Here is a 22649-nt window from a genome sequence, read left to right on the forward strand (position 1 = left end):
CAGCCCCTCCAAGCAAATGTTGTGGTGTTCCCTTACGGGTACAATCTCACAGGGCTTAATCACATCAACAGACCCATTGATGAGAAGGAAATCACTTGGATGATTAAGACAATCAATATAATGAATGACTTGGAGGATCTAATTCCTGGGTCTCGACCCTGCCTTGAATGATTTCAGTGTGATTCTCTAAAGGTATTGTATATCCGATAAAGTAGAGCTTGTTTTCAGATAGGAACCTGAGATTACGAGTCTCTTAAGCAGTGCACACACAGTTACTGTAGAGCAATACAATATTCTAAAATAACTGAGATGAGCAAGTCAATTAGATTTGTGTTCCCAAATCATGTACCAGTCCCAGACACTTTAAATACAGTCATAGTAATTAATAGTACCTGGTGCCTAAATCAGCAGTTTTGGGGGAAGGAGATTGCTGAATTGTAAGTATTGTTGGAGGTCTGTGATTCCACTTTGTCCAGTTTTTGCTTATATCTATGAATTTGTACAAATATGGATAATTACATTCTAACCATATCTCAAAGGGTTCCAAATCTAGATACCTGTTAACTCATGATGTTACAGTTTTCAGTTAGTTCTGAGCTTGTTTCTGTTACAAATTAAACAGATTAAATTTGTGCAGTTCAAAAATAAACACTCTTGAGCCTTTTACAAATTATCCAATTTGATTGGTGCACCCAACATTTGAAGTAATGATGCTTCTTCATCAAAAAATGAAGTGTGAAGATCCCATCATGCTGACAAAACACAGCAGTGCTTAGTTAATCTGAGCTCTTATTAGCATTGTGGAATACAAGCAAAAATTAACAGTCTTAGACTGGAAGGCAACTGAGTCATTTTAAAGACATGATGCTTAACTCTCTTCTAAAATTTGTACTATCTACTTAACCAAATGCCCTTTTCATCTTCTAAAACAACCATGAATTTTAGTAGCATGTTTCTTTTCCAGAGCTGAGTGGTTTATTACTCAGCCTATAGTTCATGAGTATACTCAGCCAATAGTTCATTTACAGAGCCCACGTTAGAAACATTTCCAAAACTTTCAGGAAAAGCTGTGGTTTAAAGAAGCCCTTTTCTTGTTTTTGGACAAGGCCCAGAGTTTCTAAGATCATTGATTTAATTATTTCTCATACTGGAATTAGATGAGTAGCATATACAGGGAACTGAAGCTTTTCATGTTGCATCTTTCACTTTCTTTCTTTGCTCCTAGCTATGCGGTGACAGTACAAGAATCTTATGCTCATCCTTTTGATCAGATCTATTATACAAGATGTACCGACATACTGAACTGGTTCAAGTGTACTAGACACAGGTAAGAGTTGAACTCTGGATTTTTTTGATTTTATTTTGGTTTTTCATCTCTTCACATAACTTTTTAGTTATCCAAGCTTTTGTGGTAGTCTAACACAGATATATATGGAAAGATGTGTTTGGTACAATAACAAGGGTCTTTAGCATTCCACAACATTGAGGTTGAGAGATTTTTGCATTAAATTTGAGCTGACCTTGCTGATAAGCAGAAATGAATTGTTTATTCCTGAGGAAACTCCTTGTTCTTGCTTTAAGACTGGGGCTGTTTTTTAACATAGCAGTCCTAGGAAGGGCTATGGTGATTGACTGTCATGAGTACTGTGTTTATAATACAACTTATATTTCAAGCTTCAAAACAAGTATTGATTCTTTTTTTTATTGTGTCTTTTAATATCAAAAGCTTTCATGCATTTTAAAATAATTATTGAATGCTATCCTTAGTATAATTTAACACAAATATAATTCCAACAGTGGGCATTGATTTTCAATATTGTCAAATGGCTTTCTGTCTTGCAATTTAGAATAAGTTATAAAACAGCATATCGAAGAGGACTAAGAACTATGTATCGGCGAAGATCTCAGTGCTGCCCTGGATATTACGAAAGCGGAGACTACTGTATACGTATGTACATAGCTTTGATTCAGATATGTCAATTAAAAGCGAAGTTTTGGAGGAGATGTAGATAAATTAAAGATGTATTGCTATAGTAATAATAAGGGTGGATTTTCAGATCTGCTCAGAACCTTCAGGTCCAACTGATTTCAGTTAGAACTGCAGACAGAGGACATTTCGACTGTATGCATCTCATGCACCTTAGGAAAATTTTTGCCAAAACTACTGGGGATGGAGTTAATAAAGTTCATGAGTGCTTTCTTGAATCAGACCTTATTTTGGGGAGTATTTTTTCTGAGTATACACTAACCTTAAAGGACTGGAGGAACTGAGAAGACTTTCAGGAATGAACTATTGTATAATTTTAAGAAGAGGCATAAAGTTACTGCCTCTTAACTTTTAAAGTTCTCACTCCAGGTAAGAGCAGTTAAGACTCCTGGTGCTTCATACGCTTCCTGTGAATAATTCTGTTCTTTTTAAAGCTTCACAAATGTCAGAAAAGCAATGTTCTGACTGCACTGAATAAACAAACAAAAAGCTTGGAGTGTGCTTTATCAGTATGAGGGTGACAAAAAAAGAAAATGGATCTTTCAGCAATACCTAAGAGCTTTGTTAATTAAAAATGTCCTGTACATTAATATCATGTTTCCAATATTGCATCTTGCTAAGTGTTCTGAAACAAGATGCATTTGCTAGGCATCTTTTGTCTAAATCTTGTTAGAATGAGATTATGATGCAAGAAAAACACAAGGAGATTTTGATCAGCATCAGAATGCAAATTTTACAGACAGATTTAGAATGCCATATAATAATTTAAATATAAAAATGATACTATTATCCAGCTAACTTTAAACATCTTGACACACTGCTTTAAAGCTATTTTGACATAGTTTGTTGGTGTTTTCATCTGAGTACCTATCTTGTACTCATACTGTAATATTGAGCACATCAAAAACATGAATGGGCCCTAATCTCATTTTAAGTGACCTTTATGGCAATCAGTTACAAAGAGGCTTTGGACTGTGTAAAATTACCAGTCCTTTGAGATAAGGCATTGGAATTAGCCTTATTTTACAGACAGGAATAATTTAATCTTTCCGACGTGCAGAGTGCTGTGACTCAAGTCCTGAAAAATATTTAAAGGGACCCATGGTCTTAGCATAGGGAGGATTTCAGCAACATTCTTGCCTTTAAATTTTGGAAGTGCCAGTATTGGTTCAGCAGCTATTGCAGGTACTTGTTATTATCAACATTAACCTTGTAGCTCAAAATCCTGCCTGTCACAGAATATATTTATTTTCACTTTCCTCTGCAATCTATTATTATAATAATAATTATTTTTAATTGTCATAATTTTCTACTGTAACAACAGTAGAAATCTGTAGAATTTCTGATTCTTTGAGAAGGTTCATAGGTTATTAGCATTTATTTTCAAGTGCTTTTTTTCTGTGTTAATGCTCGATATCTCTTCCTGTTGCTGCCTGACCATGCATGAAAGGTTTACTAATACAGAACAGCCAGTAGGTTTTTGTTAAGACCAAGAATTTCATGTATGATAGAGTGCAGGTGACGCTTACGTTATCTGTTGTTTACATCTGCAAGAATCATGTTCTTAAATTTCATTATCTGCATGGTCACATGTGCAAAGTTCATGCCTCAGGGACATTTTCTGTTTATCCCTCTTCCTGGGAGATCTGAGCAAGTGTAGCTGAGAAGGAAATGATGTAAAAAAAGAAGTTCTCTGTCATGGCTGATATAGTAGATACATGGTCTTGTTATTTTAATACCACAGGAAGCCATCTTACAAAAAAAAACCACCTCTGGCCCTGCAACTAATAACTTGAAGGCGCAATAGTATTTAGCTAAACTGATCCTTCCTTTTCCCTTTTGTTTCTTACACAAGGCCTAGTCCCATTAGTCGTTTGTTTGTTTGTTTTTCCTTTCACCATATGTTCCTGCTCCAACATGCAAATTCTCCTATTCATCATTCTTTGGAGTCAGCAGTGAATTCCATTTTCATTCCTTGTGGCACCTCTCTGCTTTTGCCTCTTTCCCTAGTTTTCTTTTCCCATTTCTTTCTTTTCTTTAAACCAGTATTTTCTGTTCTTTCCTGACAATCTAGTACCCTTGTCCCACATTCCTCTGGCTGTGGTCAACGCCTGCCCATTTAAAAGCATCTGGTACAAGAGAAAGGTCGGGAGACACTGTAAAAATCATCCTAGTTGCTTGTGCTGTTGTTGGGTAGCGTGGCTGGGAGATGAGTGTTCTTCCACTAAGCTTCACTGACGTGAAGGAAAGGAAGTTCCAGCCCTGCAGAGAAGGTTCTCCTCACTCAGCCAGCCCTTTAAAATCTATTCCATTAGCAATCATGGAAGCCACTACAACATGGGGAGGAGAGAATACATCCCGCAGTGAGTCTGATGATCAAAAGAAAGTTTGATTAAAAAACAGAGTGTAGATTAAAGGCTAATTGGTTCTTCTTTCATTAATAGCAGCCCTTATTTCTTGCAGAAGTTAAACAGCTTTGTAATTAACAGTGACATGTTTAGACTATTGAAGGCTGGGTTTAAATCTCTATTAATGACTCTTTCTTGGATTTTAAATCAGGAATGAAGGCTTTCAGCTACTGTTTAGATCTTTTCCCTTCTCATTTACAATTTTCTTTAAAGGAATGCCAGATATATGTTTTTTTCTTTGTTGTCCTATTGGGACTTCCTTAATGGATTAGGTCTAATATAATTTAGATTAGATATAAGGAAGAAATTATTTACTGAGGATGGTGAGGCCATGGAAGAGGTTGCCCAGAGAAACTGTGGATGCCCCATCCCTGGAAGCGTTCAAGGCCATGTGGAATTTGGGCACAAGATCAAATCATTTCAATTTTTGACTGATAAGCTGTACATCTAGCCAGTTCACTACTGCTTAGGCTAAAAAGTTTTGCAGTATGAAATTGTCTTCTTTGTGCCTATAAAGGGCTTGGAATATATTTGGGTTGTAATGGTATTCAAAAATACCACCTGAAAAGTGCTTTAAATGCATATCTGCATTTTTTTTTCCATTGATGTTTTTAGAAATGGTTTCTACCATTCTGGCAATCTTGCAAAACGATTCCCCATCTCTGAATGTGCTTATACATGGCATAGCTTTTCACTGAGCTGTCCATGAAAACAAACAGCATACAGTGGACAGTAAATCAGAGTAACTGTGATTTACTATACATTGTTTGCTAAGGTAAGCTTTTGGCAGAGCAATAGCATAAACTGCAGAAGGTTTTTTTACACAGCCACAGGGTTCAACTACCCTTCAAGGTTTTCATAAGGATATTTTAAAATTATATTGCATAGATTAGTATCTGTTATACTGTATCTGAATACTTTCCTGCTCAAAAACAAAAACAAAAACCACCAAAAAGAACACCCCAGGATTATTGCATGGCTCTTCCATGAATTTGCTCTTTCAGTAGATCATAATTGAATACTTCCCTTTAAGAACATGTCAGGTGGAAAGATCCCCTCTGTACTCAATGGATACCTTTTTGTCTGAGAGGGCAGTGTTTTCTTCGGTCTGTCCAGTTTAATCTTATTCTTGCACTACAGATTATACAAAAGAGAAGTTTTTTCTTAAATAACAAAGGGTCAGAGACCCAAGAATCAGAACAAAAGATGGGAGACCAAGCAGCATCTACTTATATCTGTTTTTATGGCAGTAAAACAGCAACTATAAAACACAAATTTGGGAATTCACCTTTTCTTCGTTGGGTGAGATACTTTAGGCTTTAATGGTTTTATTTTTCACTCTCAGATGTTACACTCTCTTTCTAATGTATAAATCTATGCAATGTGACAGGATTTAATAAAGACAAGATTAGTGATTTAACAATCTTATTTGCTGTCATTTACCTGCCATTCAAAGCTGACAAAATTCAGTCGAGTTATAAATTGTCCATTTCATGGTTCTTTCCTTTTGTGGCCAAGGTGTTATTGATCTCAGATTGTTTCTCAACATTCAGCTTTCCACATTGCAATTGCCACAACCATCATTAGGTCTCCTTGACGTTGACAAATCTTTGTATAGAGAAATTCCTGGTCTCACTGGTAGAATCTCAATTTGTCGCCTACAGTGGTAGCTCACTCAGACCACAGTTTAGAGACATTATTATATTTGCATGTGGTTATTTTTCCACCTTTTTAGTTTAACCTGTCTGCCACCTTTCATTAATTTCAAAAATAAATGAAGAGTGGTGTTTTAATTGCTGACTTAGTGAAATTTTCCAAATTTGGGACCCGATTCCTTTCAGTTTTAAATATTTTTTTTTTTTTTTTACAAACAGAATTTTAATGTTTCATAGATTCTGTATGCAATGCACAATGTATGCCTTTCTATTGTAGCAATGTGAACATTCCAATCAAATTTACAAGGTTGCATGTCTAGTGTAGTTTTTGTAATCTCTGAAAAGGCTGCCTTAGTGGAGCCATATGGCTGGATTGTTAAACATCTGTACCATAGAAGTAACAATTCCAAAGCTTCCTGCCATCTGGATGAATTACAATGCTTGCAATTCAATGCATATGTTGCAACAACACACCAATACTGCAGTGAAGTGTACTTAGGATGAAAAGAAAAATAATGGCTTGTGTGATCAGTGCAAAAGTTGTACACTCTTAGAAAATGTTGAATCAGCATCTTAAACTTCCTGAATATTCATAATATTTGTTCATATGTCAGATTTGTTGGTTATTTTCACTTTATAAGGCAGTATCTCATTAACATTTTGAAGAAAATGTTGTGGTGTTGTCTTCCCCCCCTCTTTCTCACCTCAACTTTAAATTCCTTTGGCCAGCATTCCTGTAACTTGAAAATTTATTGTTTGAAATCTGCTGGACTTAGGAAATATATTTTTCTTATCTTTATAGACACACATTAAAGCTAGTGCTAGTGCTTTCTTTAAGAGCCTTACTGTTACATTATTCAAGTACGGCATTCTGTACATCAATAATGCAACATAAATTAAGGGAAAATGATATAGCAGTACATAGATACTTTGTATCAGGGGACAGTCTCTTTTTCTCTTTCTGATTTCAGATGTCTGAGTGCAGGATAAGGTGTGGAAGGCCATTCTGCATAGCGTTATTAATTATAGAATTGAACTGACAGTAGGAGACACTTTGAAATTCCTCCTGTTATGTGCATTTGAGATGACTCCTTACGTCTTTTTCCAGAGAAGAATATGGGGAAAATAATTTGGATCCTGTGTTCCCAACTGAGAGGAAGTTTGCCCAGACATTAAGAAATTCAGCTTCAGGTTGTAGTAGTAGTAGCAGCTGGATCAGCAGTCTTACCACTGTGTAGTGGGAAAAGTCCCTATTTTCTATTGAACAAGAGGTGGGTTGGTTAAAAAAATGACAGCAGGAGCATGCAGCAGAACTGACTGCACTCAACAACTGCCACCATACTGCAGGGGCCATACAACACTGCCTAATTTACCATTGTGCAGAACACAGTGGAGCAGGTCATGACTTTGTGTATTCATTCTGAGCTTCTTGGGAGGCAGGTGAGCAGGAAGAGAGAGACTGGCCACATTAGTGGGTCAGTCCATCTGGTGGCATAGACATACTGGGTTACTATTCAGCCTAAAGATAATGGGGAGACCGCTTTGATGGAAAGGTGAAAAAATCAATTCTCATCTCCCATCCATCATTTTATATTTGCAGTCAGCTTCTGGATGCTGATGGATTTGCAAAGGTGCTGGTGGGGAGTACTAATGAAATAAGGGCAGGACTTCTGAAAGAAATGCAGTAGAGGCAGGAGAAGCAAAATGCTCATGCAGGGGAATGAGAACAGCATAAAGGCAGAAAGGAAGGTACACTGAAGCTATATAATGTCTCAAGGGGCTTAATAAATATCAGAGGAAAAATTATGCAGGCATTATAGTTAGAAAAAGATCTAGGCTGTTGCTTGAGTAGCAGTAGAAAAGCTTTTCTGGCTGCTCTGGGCAATCTCAGTTTGATCAGTATAAAGGGTTGTGGGGAAAGTAGACACAGAAGGAGGCACTGGATCCAGGGGTACTCACTGGTAGTCATGCTAATGGTCTAGATGCCTGGAAGCTTTGACTGGAACAGAAAAAAAAAAGTATAAGAAGCACAGATACGAATTCATTGTTGAATGCAAAGAACTAGCTATTAAATATCCTTTAATCTGCCCATTCTTAACAAAGGCAGGTTGGTCCCCAGCTACTGTAAATCAGCACAGATCACCGTGTGTAAGTGGTCATCTTTGGTTACTTCATCCTCATTTTGATGTATTCTTTAACATTCTGTTTCCTTCCACTTCCTCCTGCTTTTGTGCACTTCAGTGTTGTTAAGGTCACTTTGCACTGATCTAGGTTGGAGCAGAGTGCATTGGTGCTAACCCACACTAGCTCAGCCCTTCCCCTGTTGGTAGCATCCATTCTCTTGCATAAACTTACAAAACCAAGATTCTGTCCATCCCATACACGAATGGGTTGTTATTCAGCATACACACACAGAGCACGTTTTCTGCTTGGCGTATTATGAAGGTGCAGAACTCCACAAAATTTTTCCCTCCAAAAGAGTTAGAAGCTGATTAGTAGTCTGGATTTGTGGTGAGCTCAGTTAACTTATTGAAATCAATAGGGTCAGAAAGAAGACAGATGCATGGAATGAAACACATGTTTAAAATAGAAGTTGTTTTCTTGACCACTCCTTTACATCCTTCTCCCATTTACCAGATATATTTCCCTTATGCTCTGAAGAAGTTTTAAAGCCTAGTAGAAAAGGAGGGGGAGAAAGAGGGAGAGGAAAAAATGTTACCTAAATCAAAATGGCCTTTAGAAAGAGATTCTGGGTACTTATAAGATCTAAGATAGCACTTTTTTTCCTCTTTTTTTCTACTGTAATTTCCTCTGGCTGTAACCCTCCCCTGACCAGTCCTGGAGTCTTTGTCATACAGTAGCTGAGAAGCTGTCAGTCTAAGGTAGGAACCTGCCCAAGCACTGTCTTCCTGCCTAATGAAAAAAAAGGGTTACCAGAATTTGAATTGTTTTAATAGGGGGCTACTTTGAAAGCTGGCATGAACCACTCTTTTCAAAAATTACTCACTAACTCCAGAACCTCGGAGAGGCTGAGCCAGTGCTGGCAGTTGTCCGGGCTGGCTGAGGGTTTGCGGGCCTTGCGCCTTCCACCCTGTTCTCTCAGCCATTTATAGCAGCAGCTATAGATGCCCTAAATATGTCAACCTGTGCAGGCAGGAGGAGGTGTTTGGCTACCTGGGTGAATTTCTTATAGTTCAGCTATTCCCCGTCTCTGCTGTCACAGAAATGAGACTGGCTGCAAACGCTTGACTGATTGAATTTGGCCCAGGAGCTGCATGTTAGGCCTAAGTGTCCTGCTTCAGCACCTTCCTGTACAGAAGGTGCGCATTTCTCTCATGGAAACTTTTGGAATGTGTCTGTAGTTACTATTTCCTTTTAGCAGCCCCTCTTAAAAATACCAGTGACATTCACACTAGGAATACTACATGAGCCCTCCATATGAAACACCACAGTAAGCCGGTTGTATTTATTGGTGCTGGTTTCTTAAATACTGGGAATGGTTTTACTGGGTGGGTGATTAAGGAGGTTGTAGTTCTCCACATTCCTAATCAGCTTTGTCTTTTGTGGTGTGTATTCCACGTCTTGTGGTAGGGTAAACATATTATTCCATGGATTTCCCATCAGTTTTGCAGCTGCATCCATTTCTTATGGATATTTGAAAGCCTATAACAATAGGGCAGCTACTTGTAGCTTAATGCAAACAGATAGTATGCTGTTGTGAAGCAAGTCTTCATAATCTGTAGAAAGTAATCACATGGTAAATAAAAAGCTTACAACTCTGCAGTGTAAATCATTTAGAGCTGAAGTGTAAAAGATGTTAAGATGTGAAATTGTGCAGATGTGGGATGTTAGGAAAAAGGTAAGTAACTTCTTCCTATTAAAGTCATACTTTTGCGTCAAGAGTCTGCTTTTCAAAGGTGTTGAATACTACAGTTTCCATCAACTTGGCTTAGAAGTGTGGATATACACCACTTCCAAGTAGTGTTAACACCTCAACGATAATAAATGTCAGCTGCTGCTGCTGAAGTAACAACTGATCTGCAGACTGAGTTGTGCTTTAGTATAGATGGACTAATTTTTTCTTTGGCTTTGTGTAGTAAAACTCCTTCCTAAGACATTTGTACGAGTTATTTTAGTGAAGTGGGTGATAGTGAAGCAAACGGCATGAATTCTGCATGGGGGAAAAAAAAAAAAAAAGGTGTGATAAGGCAAAAAGGCTGGTGGGGAGCTGAGGGTGCCTGATGGTGGTTTTTCATTTCCAGTAGAGTCAGTTGGCAAATCAGTGTTCATTTTTGGTTCCCTGGTAGTTCACAGTGAAAGAAGAATATTATGTTGGCTGATAGGTTGGAAAGCATCTGTTAACACTTCATAATCTACTACAGTATAAGAGTATTAATCAGGCTTCAGAAAGGCTAATCAGAGACAGAGCTTTTCTAACCAAAATCCAGCCATGGCTACTTCCTCTAGAACCAGATATTCTTTTAATGTTTATGTACACAATCTTTTTCTTTCTGTTAGAGGATTTAGCACCACACTTTATGTATTGTTCCACATGCTTTTCATTTCAATAAATGTTTTTTTAAGGCTCCCCAGGGAATTTTTTTTTGTGAAACTCCAGTCCACTGCACATATGACCACAAAACATTTTCAAATAATTTATCTTAAGCTCAGTATTTCTAACATATGTATTCACTTTTGCAAAACTCACTCTCTGATGCAGTAAGTCGAGACATTTTCAATCTATTTAATCCCAAAGCCGCCTTCTTTTTATCAAGATTTGTCCTTTCTGAATACTGTGATTTGCTTGTATTACTGTAATGCCCAGAAATGTATGTGCAGAAACACTAAGAGGTAGTCTTACTCAAAAAAGCTGAAAACTTGAGTATGTAAATGGATGAAAGAGATTTTTGCAACTTAAGAAATAGGAAAAAATGTATGAAACACATTGTAAGCATACTTTTGAAGAAATTAAACCTGATACTCATTATAGCAAGCAACAAAAGTATGTTTTCAGTTACAGCAAAGTTGTACAATATATGCAAGCTCTGCTGAAGCAAAAGCACTGATTCATACCACAGGATCTGGTATCCCTCCATTTACATTGTCAGATGTCATGTTTTGGGAAATCTATAGTTTAAATAGAATTAAATAGAATTCCATTTCAAAGCATTATTAAGATTGTCCACAATTATTATTTTCCCCCAAATATTGTGCAATGGTATTGTTTATACAAATGCTGTGTAGCTTTACTATGTATAGTTAAGGGTAGGCAGCTTGAAAGAGGTTCAATAGTTTCTGATAGTGAGCGTAAAAGTTTTTATTTTTGACACCCATCTTCTATTTTCAGGCAGCAGTGTGAATCACAAAAATTGGGGAGTTTATTTTACCATGTCGCATTAGTAGAAAGTTTCTCTAGACAATTAGGCATAGCTAAGAAGTTGGGTTTGAATCTCAGTCAGATGACTTCCTGCAATCTGGAATTCGTTGTAGAAAGTTTGAACTAGTGGCTTGAAACAAGAATCACCCCCCATAATTATACAACAATTTGTTTCCTGGGGTCTTTTGGCAGTTCTTTCAATAAGTTGCTATGAAACACATTACTATGGTTCCCTTTGAAATGTGAGAAAAATGAAAAATGTGTGCATTTAAATGTTCTATCCCCAGTAATGTTAGTGTTGCTCATACATTAACATGATCTTCAAACAGACTATACTTCTATTCTTGATTTCACCAGGATGACCTTCATTTGCAGAGTGTGGCTTGATCTCAAATGAAATCTGAAATGTGTTGGCCCTCCAGGGCCCATGCCATAAAATAGCCTAGCATCAATGACAGGTTTGCCTTTGGAAAATTGTCCATATTCATCCTATTTTGGTGAGACAAAAATGAAAGGATTTTTGTTGTATTGGCTTGATGAAATTTGGAAAAAAGAGGGAAAAAAGATTTTGTTTGAAAAATCAATGGTTTATTCAGTGTGCTGCAGACTAAAAGTCGTCTAGGGAAATCATTGTGATTTAGTTTGATTAGGTGTTGCATTGCTCAGCAAAGATAGCCAGAAGTATCATGCAGTCCAGACATCTTGATCTACCTATTTTTGATTTATTAGGAAAAAACATTTTTGATGCACCCATCCTCAGTCTTACACACAGCACATATTCTCAGCCTATGAAAATCAATCAGCGGTGGGAGCTGTGTCATTTACTCACAGAAAATAGAACTTTCTTGGCATAAGACCCACAATTCAGGGCAAGTCAGTAATCAGAGAACTACGGACAGGTGGAATGCTACCAGATCCAAAAATAAACTGGAACTGGAATGTGATGGAGTTTATACACAAATTCACTTAACACACTGAGTGATTAATCTGTTGCGCAATATACAAGTGACATAATTTTAAGGTGAGCTCCAGAGAACATGGCAAGATGGCTTGGTTGTTGTACTAGGATCTACAAGCCTAAGTTTGGTAGGTCAGGTTATGCTTTCTTTTTTTCTACAACCAGGGATCTTAGTTAGGTACAAGCTTCTCCCTTATTCCCCAGCCTGTCAAAAATGTCATTTTCTCTGGCTATGTAAATACATTAATAAAATAAATAAATTCCCTAGGGTCAAGGAGCAGGATGATTTGTGAATTCTTCCACTGGTCTTAACACAGGAGGACTGCTTCTTCCCTCTTCTGTCCTCAAAAAAATTAGGACCTGCTGCTGCCAAATACTTTTTTTTGATGGCATTGGGTTTTGATGGAGTGAGGTCTGCTAGATCATATACACAGAGAATGAAAGAAAATGCGTAAAATTAGATGTTAATGTTTCTACATCACTTGGAGAAAGTAGCATTCTAACTAAAGGTGCAATATAAAGCACAATCTACACAATATAAAGCACAAATTCTCATTAAGTTTGCTGGTTGGATGAATCAAGATCCAGTAGAAAATTAACTACTGAAAATGTATTTTGTACAAATTGCTGGAAAGAGTTGGTCAATTTACCAAAATTGAAGAAGTAGACAGAGGGCACAGGAGGAGAAACGCTTTCCTGGGTTGTAGTTTCTGCTGTGCTGATTCAGGATGTCTCTTAACCTCGTTAACAGTTTGAGCTAGTTATAACGATTGTTTTGAGCCCTGCAGTGAGGCAATGGGAAATCATTTACCAGAAAAAGTAAAATGCTGAAAATTATACTACAGAATAATGTTGTATTAGAACATTGATTAGAAGAATTGATCTCAGTGTCAGTCATTCCTATCAACGTGGTAGAAAGCAATGACTGTTTCTAGTTGAAACAGTGGCAGAAAATGCACAAAATCAGTCTCAGGCCTGAAATAATCAACAATTATCAATATTTAACTGATCTCCAAGGAGTGAGGAGTCCTCTATGGATTCATTTTCTGTGATAGCAGTGAGAAAGACAGCCCTAGACATGGTGGGCAGTTTGGGAGTATAATTTAGAGTGGTCATGATTTAACCTGGAGGCAGAATTCCCCTCTTCACCCCACAGACCAAGCCCAGATGCTCATACATCCTGATGATCCCCATGTCCCCACAGACAACCCTGTGTGGACTGTCATCTCTGACCTTGGTTCGAGATCTTGCCTTTGTATTTGACATTAGCCACATACCAGTTTAAATCAGGCATTAGACAGGTGTTTTGTCTTCATTGTGGATCTCGGCTAGGTTCTTAAACTTAACTCCTCTGTGCCTTTCACATATTCCTTTTTCCAGAGCTTGGCTGTGATTTTGCCTACAGACCTACAGACTAATGTAGCTTTTCCCCAACCTTCTACCATGTCCGTTTTGCAGGGCAGGAGCACTTCAAAGCTCAGAGGCCTGCAGTGCCTTCCCACAACTCCCCTTTTGTCCTTGGGAGTACTGCAAAGCTCTTCTGTTATTCACACAGCCAAAGATACGAGGTAGTTCAGCTAACTGACCCCAGTTCTGCTCTTCTGACATTTGCTGCTATTAGGAGGCAGCTTTTCAGCTCTCATTCAGTCATTATTAAATGGTAAGTGCCATCTCCCATTCCCTCTCTCTACCAGAGCAGACGAAGCCAACGGGGCATCAAAATGACACAAAGAGTCTGTTAAATGTGTGACTGTCACTGACCTCTCCCTTTGTGGGACTCTAACCTTCTCTATTACTGGCACTGGCACTATTTTATGGTCACTGATGCTATGCTACTCCTTTCTCAGGGATGTTCTGCTCCAACTCCACTGTTTTTTGGACCCAACCAGACTGCAATTCCTTAAAGTGGTCCACCAGGCTAGCTTTTCTCGGGGCACTTGGAAATAGTGGCAATCTTGTCTCCACCTTGGCCTTCTCCAAGCACAGTTTACTTCCCTAATGACTCCCTAGGGTAAAGCCTACAGCAGGCAGTAGTTTGCAACATGGACTAAACTAGGTTCTCATCAGGGCCAGATCCTCCAGTAAACAGTGAGCAGTCCTGAGAATCTGAACCACTGTGGTCAGGCTGCAGTCACGTCAGGACCCTTGTCATCTGCCTGAAACACTCAGCCACAACAAGAATGTTGGAGCCCCTGTGTTCACCTTCTTGTTAGTAATCAGAGTCCCAGATTGCCATTTGTCCAGTAACAGAAAATCTGGTCTGACACTAACATAGGTTTTATGCTTATTAACAGATCTTCACCTCCTAGCAGATTCATATAGGGATTTCCTGATATTTTGTCAACAGTGACAGTGACATATGTCAGATTCTGCTCCCTGGGAGAAGACAAAATCCTCAAAATGTATGTCCTCAATTCTTTTACTTTAGCCATTCACAAGTCATCTCTGGCACCGTGTACTCCCTAAGCTTTGGCAGAGTGTCAGGATTGAGGATAACACATCCTAGCTGCTATCTTGAACAGATCGATATATCACTGAGGCGGTGGTCAGAGACTCCCCATGTCCCAGATAAGAAAGACCATTGATTCTTTTCAGATTGCATAGATGCATAGTTTCTAATTCCAAATTTGCCAAAAAATGCAATAGCATTGCACTTACTGGAAAAGGAGTTCATCTTGTGACCCTTTGCTGTTGTATGATCTACATCAGTCCCATCTTTCTTTTGCTTACATTGATCTCCTTGGTTTTGTATTTTTTTTTCTTAGTGCTTTCATTGGGTAGCAAGAGGGAGATGAAAAATAAGAGTTGCTATACACTGAAACAATAAATTCTTCAAAGCCTAAGCAGGCTTGAGATCTTTCCATATCTCCATCTATTAGGGTTGCTAACCCCTGCATTAAAGTGCTATCCAAGGTGATAAATTAGCGGATGAATCCTGAGTGATGACCACAGAAATAGACATTAAGCAATATGAAGAACTATTATCCCACTTCATTGAAAAAATTATCCAGGAAGCCATCTAATCAGCATGATTCGTGATAGAAAGGCAGTGATTTAAAGAGGGAATCTTCCATTCCACAAATAAGCAATAATCTAAGAATAAGGGGAACCTACCCAGATGCATTAGCTGTAGTCATCTTTCTTCTGCTATCAAACCTCACTTTTCTGAGCACATTCGAAGAGAATCTAGCCAAAAGCTGACTACGGGCTTATCTAATGAAGCTAATATCCTAGATTCAGCACAACCTGGATTCAGGCCAGTACATTAAAATGAAAACACCAGAGTGGCCTAGAGTGAATAGATTCATAATGGATAAGGGGCAAGCATCCTTTTTCATCTTCTTTGACCTCTCTGCATTATCTGAAACCACTGGCCATGAGATAACTGCTATTTCACCTGACAAAATTATTCTTTCCCCTAAAAGTGGCACTAGGGACTGGAAGAATGTAGTAAAATGGCCCAAATCGTTCCAGGGACACATATTAAATAGCAAAGGAAAACATCACATCTTCCGTTAAATTTCTACTTTCTGGGGTCCAGCATGAGGCAAACTGGCAGGATGACCTGAAGTTAAATACAGGCAACATATAGAAGAAATGCAGCTCTACCTTTGATTCACAGCAAACAAAGGAAAACGGTCAGAGTTTGGGTGAGATCTGTTTGTAGGGAAGGAACACTGGCAGAAACTGCATGAGGTAGGGAAAAGAAAGATGTTTTGAAGAACTTGCAGTCATGGAGCAATGTCCTTCTGCCATGTGTGCATACCCAATAAAACAGCTCGTTCTGTGTAGTTCTAGGAAAGTGCCTGAATTTCACTCTGTCTGTGCTCTCACATAGCAGCATCTGTATCTTCATTTAGCAATGTTTTCTATTATTAAAATGTAGCAACAGTTATTTATGCTTTCCGTTACCTCCTGGCTGGACTACGCTCCCTGGGCAGAAAGCCCGCAGAGCTCAGGAAACGCGAGCTCGTACAGAGTGCTCCAGCATGTCCCTCTGGCAACACCAGCTGCTACAAGTGCACTTCGTGAAGCCTGTTTTCTGCTTTCTACCATGGGTTCCCTTAGCCTTTGGAGTTACACTGATCTTCGTTTTGAAGATATTTAGCTTGTCTGGATCCACTCAGCAGTGTACTACTTTTGTAGATGGGAGACACAGACAAGACATTTAATATACTTGAGTCCAAATTCAGGACAACAATTAAAAAATAAGTGCCGGTGTTAGGGGAATCTGTGTAGTCCTTTCAGGTTTGAAAGAGCATAAACTTTATGTCTATTTCCCTGAGTATTGACCTTATATGTTAAAAAAAAGAACACCACCCTGCACTGTTTATAATTATAAAGTAAATGATAAGCATCAAATGAATTGTTGTAGAAGCCTTTTGTTGACTTCATTCCATGATAAGGAGCAGTTGCTGCGTGACCTTGAATGTGGTCAAATAACTCATGCTAAGCACATTGCTACAAAGATGGCATTTTGGCAGGGCTTTGATGTAGGTCATTTTATTACCAGGCTGAATCAAACTACAAACTGATCTTTAACTCATGCCAAGAATGCTAATAATAAACTGATCAATGAGGTACTGGATTGTTTAAGAGAATCGGTCAAGGGAAAATGCAGGCATAAAAAGTCTGGAATTCCAAAAGTTTAACTGCTTGGGCTTTCATACGGGGAGGAATTATATTCCTTGCATTAGTACAAGTTTTCTTTACTCCAGGGGCCTTTAGCTGTGTGTTGAACAGGGTAGTGCTAAAAAGTATATACTTATCTTTATTTTTCTTGACCTTTATGTGCAAGTAATTTTTATAGTTCCATTAACTAGTAAGATCATTTGCAAACCACTGTATAAAGTATATTATGAAGAATGCCTCGGGGACCATTGTATCCTATTATGTTGAATGTTAATAGAATGAAAAATTAATTTAAACTCTAAAGATTAGAGCAAGACAAGACTTCCCTTTTATATAGGAAATTTGAAATTTTATTTGCCATGGTAAAACTTCTGAGTAGTACCCAGATGTGGTCTTTATATAGACTTTATAGGCCTGATTTGAATCAGGCAGTGCAAGTCTGATTATTTGTCTCCTCAAATAAACTGGCTTATATCAAAGCTTCACTTTTTTAAAAAGGTGGATTTCTGAGACCCCCACGTATGGCTTTAGTCCTCTGTAATTTCACAGTTTAAATGACCGTGTTCTAGTGAGCTCATAGTGGCTTGCATCAATCGGAGATGAGAACACCCACTGCTTCGTGGATTGTCTTTACGTTTCTTGACTTTTTTATTGCTCTTTAAACATTGTAATCATCAACTACAAAGGACTTCAAAGTGCCTAAAAAGCAAAAATGCAAAAAAAATGTGTATTTCATGTACCACTGACTGCCTTAGAATGAGAAATAGTATCTTGAGCCCTGCTTACAAGTCTCACATAACACTCTTCGCAAGGGACCGGAGCACTATTAAAGTCAGCATTTCTGTCTATAGACAAGTAATTAAGTAAAGTTTATTATCTTAATTAATCATTATTATTTCATATTTATTTTAACTTAGTTAAGGGGTGATATGTTTGTGTGGTTAAATCAATTAAATTTAGACCAGTAATGAGTAGGAGTTTTGTTATTTGGAAGAGAACAGTAATCTTCCTTGTCAAGCTTCTTGCTCTCAAATTACCCCTTGGCCTGAGAGCCTGGCCAAGTTAAAAGGATAAAAATGTTACAGATTTTACCTGTAAAAATTACTTATTATTTTAAATACCCATACAGGAAACAGAAAAATCTCAGTTTCGATTTTCTTAACTCTAGTAAAACTAAAGTTTTAAGAGTAACATCAGTATGAATCATATTCTCAGAAGAAGCTGCATGGAGCAGTTTTCAAAGGAGCTGTATCCCAATATATTATTTACCTTTTAGCACACTGTACTTTTAATAGCAAGGTATAAGTTTGTGTCTGTTATCTATGTGAACTGCTCCTTATAGATAACCAGCCGTTTTTAAATGACTGCATGAAGGCATGTCTTTTTTAATGGAAAAATCCTATTTTTCTAATGTGTTGTCTTGAATTTCATCATACATCTGTGGACTAGGATGCCTCACTGTCTTTAGAAACCCTAACTCAAGCAAACTCAAGTAAAATAAATGCACAAAAGATAAGGACATTTAGTGACTAGAGAATTAGCTGTCAATATTTCATGTCCCCTAATACTTTCTAAACACAAAATATGAAATAAGAATAAATTTCAGTTTTGACATGTAGCGAACCTCGAAAAGAAATGACTAATCTAGAAAGATTTTGCAGCTGTTATAATGAGGCAACATTCTAATTGACAGTCACATTGATTTGATGGATAAAGATCATCTGTGCTTTAAAGCTGGATTTAGATATACTGTAAATATGTTGCAGGGTTTGGTCTCCAAGGTCCAAATAGACATAGACAGCAAAATGTTTCTGTTGGTTTTGGTGCCGGGTTGAGTGTAGATTCAGGATATGATCCAATCTCGTAGTCCGAACAGGATGTCAAATACAGCAGGAATTATTTAAATGATCAAGACATCAGTGGAAAACATGTGGCCCATGGGGTACCTGAGAACGAAACGAGTGTTTCATATGCAGGCCCAGTGGAACTTGAAGAAGGTTCACTGAATGATTTAAAATAAATCGGGTAGTTCAGCCTGGTTTTCAGGTTAGCAACACAAAGATACATCCCAGATCACCCTTGGGTTGAAGTCTTTTGTAGTTCAATTCCAACCAGTTCTTGGTTAAGCAAGCACAATACCCACATCTCCCATGTAATATGCAAACACAGAATATAAAAACATCAGACCCCTTTCAATATAGTGATCTCATTGCTGCAACATAATATTCATTAAGAAGTCATACATGTTAGTCTAGCTGATAATTACACGTTTCAAATCAATGATCCAGTGTGAATCACTTCCACACTGAGTTTTTGGCAATGTCCTAAGTGGTAAAATGGAAATAAGGTAGTAAGCAGTAAGGTTCAGTCCTTAAGTAGCTACTCAGTATCATCCAAGTTTGTTGTGTGAGATGGGCATACACTGGAAAGCAAGTCAGATACCACAGCAGCACAGGAGAAAAAATGTCTTAAAACCACGAGCCATTCCTACACAAGAAAAAGAAAAGGAGATTCTCCCATGTATATTTCTAGATAACTGGCAAGTCAGTTGGTAAAACCAGCCAGTTTTTCATAGTTTGAGGATATCAAACTTTCAATAACGCAACAGTAGACAAATAAGATGTAGAACACTTCAGTTATGGAAAACTTGATGACCCTGAAAAGACAAGCCTGCACTTACAGCAATTGCATCATGGAGTAAAATTATTTCTTTTCCTTGAGCTAATTTTTCCAAATTTGTTTTGGTTCTTTGGAGCTCCATTTTCTTCTATGAATAGCAGCAACTTGAATGCAATAGAAGAAGCTAGTATTCTGTAATTATAATAATCATAAGTGTCAGTTTGTTAAAAATTTTATTATGAAGCAAAACTGCTAACCAAAGTAATTTCTGGTGTTAAAGTTTTTCATTACAAAGAGCTGAACTGACAAGTAAGTTTATCGCTGTCAAGAGACCTATATTTTATTTTGGTCACTTAGTATTAATTAAATCTTGCAAGTAATTATTTTTTGTTTGTTTTCTTTGTTTAATATTTTAAACAAAATATTGCTCTGTAAAGCATAGTTTAGCGTATGTTTACCAACTGCTTAATATATTTACAATGCTGTGTATTGTTTCTTCTTAACAGCACTCTGCACAGAGGAGTGTGTGCATGGAAGATGCGTTTCTCCTGACACTTGTCATTGTGAACCAGGATGGGGAGGTACTGATTGCTCCAGTGGTGAGTAAAAATTACAAAAATGAAGTAAAGATATATGCTGCTATTAAAAAAACGTTCTGAAACATGGAATGTCCTTAGAACTTGGATGCTTGAAATGGAAAATCAGACTTGTCTGTTTGTTATTTTGCAGTTAATTCAATTGTGATATTACCCTATGCTACAGTAGTGACTTTCTCTCTTTTGGGTGTTCTTATAAGAAATGTTAAAAGCAGTGAAGGATGCTCTTAGTTCTTTCTGTCCTGTTATTGGAATGCCAATGTAGATATTATAACTCCATTATGAAAATTTCCTCTCTTCTTTACTATGTCATCTTTTCTTCATCTTTACTATATCGCATTCTTCATTAAGTACTATATGGAGTACTTGGAGTACCTGGAAAGTACACTTTCTAGGTACAATACTTGTCCTCTTGAAGCCAGTGAGAGTTTTACCATTGACTCTTCATACAGCTCAGTTCTTCCTTCTGACTTGAAACCTGCATCCTGAATTATCGATACTGCAGAAGTTGGGAAAATCGTAGAGGTGGGAGTTCTGCACCTTTTACTAGGAAATAAATTCACACTTGAAGCTTTCAATTCCTTCAGCTAGAGAAGCTGTATATGTCAAAGTCTCTTAATTGGTAAAGATAAGTTGATGTGATTAGTTCATGCTAGAGTGAAACAGCAAGTGTTCTTTGCGGTATAAATATCAAAGGGTGTATGGAATAAAGGCCCAGTCCATTATTGACATAAGATAAATAAGCTTGTTAAATGAAGTCTATTTGGGCAACAGGTGAGTAAATAAAGCCGCATATAGAAAGATCCTGTGAATAATTTACTGAACGACTGTTTTGTTTTGCTTTTAGTTCCTCTCTTTCTCCCACATTGATTGGGATCTTAAAAACAAGGCATTATTATCAGGCAGAAAGATAACAGAAAAAGGATCTATAAAGGGCAACATCAGAAGAGAGTAGGAGTTAAATTTGACTAGGGTGAACACAGAGGCTAAAATCAATGGGACAGACTTTTCTGTGGTTACTCATGTTCTGTCTGCAGCTTTGCTGGTATCTCCCAACTCAGAGCAGAAAAGGCAATTGGGGTAGGAAGGAGGTCCATCCTTTGGAGTTGGAAGCAAACTTTTGGGACTACCTCATGTGTAGACAAGGGAAAACAGTGGGCAGCATAACATGCTGAATAGCTATCTAGAACTTTTTTTTTTTTTTCAGGAAAAATAGTACTTTCAGTTGTGAAATAGTCTAGAATCTCAGATAATCATTTAATCCTTTGGTTATTTTGGGGAATAGATTCAACCTGCCAGCCAGTGAGTATTTATACAATGCATGTGTACTTGGAGAAGTTCAAAAATGAGAAAATAATAAAAACCTCGTGATAACATGGGCATACACACATACGCATTTGTGCATGCATCCACACAGAGAGTAACAAGTATTCCATTCTTTGTAATCATGAAGAGGAAAGGATAAGATGTCAAAGCACAGATGGGCCTAGTGAACTAAAAGTACCCAGTGACTCTAACTAAACTACACTAATCTTGCAAGTGAAGATAAAAAGAAAAAGAAGGGTTTTCCTATATTGAATATTTAGTTTTTTAAAGTAATTAGGAATATTAAAGCACTGACAATGATTGAGATAGAAACATTATTCATAACTTTTATTTCCGCACTGGGCAGCAATCCAGTATATTTCATTTATGAGGTTTCAGCGGTGGAAAGAGAAGCGTTAGCCAATTCCTAAATTAAATATGCCCTGTTAACTTTTATAAATGATAGCCCAGGATTAGCCTCAAAATTTAAGCTTTCATTTTATTAATATAATTAGTGTGTGCACTGGACTATAGTGCCCATTGTCTTTCATTCCATTTGTTATATGCTGGGCAACATGCATTCTTGTCCTAAGGTCTGATCTGACAAGCACTTACCACTGTCAGGCATAATGCTTATAAGTGTGAATGGCCTCCGAGTTAGTTTTTACTGCAACTGAGAGAGTAACTCACCTTTATGCTTGATACTAAAAGTTTGGATGACTGGCCTCTTTATTGTTAGGAAACTTTGTTTGAATTAAAAGGTATAGAAGAGTTATCAGCTGAATAGAGTACAGTTGTTATTCTGAGGATTTCCAAGAGAGAAGCTGGAGATCTTTGCCTAACAGGCTCACCAGGATTTTCAGATCCAGTGATGATTCACACCTTGAGTCATGCCTTTCTGTTATCCATTAATAATGTGGAAAACAGTATTCGTTTTTACTGAACTATTGTATTACCTGTGCCTACTTTCTTTTTACTCCATGAATATTAGACAGCTACTATGAAGGACACATGTTTGCAGTGACAAATAAGTATGATTCGTTAGATGTTTCTGAATGGCTGTTCCTGTGAAGCTGTGCTCCAGATAAGCCAGAGCTGTTGGCTATATGCAA

At 37.6% G+C, this 22649-nt stretch overlaps 1 protein-coding gene across 6 annotated transcripts in view; it reads left to right on the forward strand.

The window, feature by feature from the left end:
• MEGF11 (multiple EGF like domains 11) overlaps positions 1-22649 on the forward strand; it is a 280329-nt gene that overhangs the window by 89057 nt on the left and 168623 nt on the right. For all 6 annotated transcript variants that reach the window (XM_068696388.1, XM_068696389.1, XM_068696391.1 and 3 more), the window contains 3 exons: positions 1226-1327; positions 1848-1948; positions 20143-20235. In XM_068696388.1, the coding sequence (XP_068552489.1) occupies positions 1226-1327; positions 1848-1948; positions 20143-20235 (296 nt within the window). The remainder of the gene's footprint in view (positions 1-1225; positions 1328-1847; positions 1949-20142; positions 20236-22649) is intronic.

The sequence above is a fragment of the Anas acuta genome, chromosome 12 (genome assembly GCF_963932015.1).
Source record: "Anas acuta chromosome 12, bAnaAcu1.1, whole genome shotgun sequence".
Taxonomy (NCBI): Eukaryota; Metazoa; Chordata; class Aves; order Anseriformes; family Anatidae; genus Anas; species Anas acuta.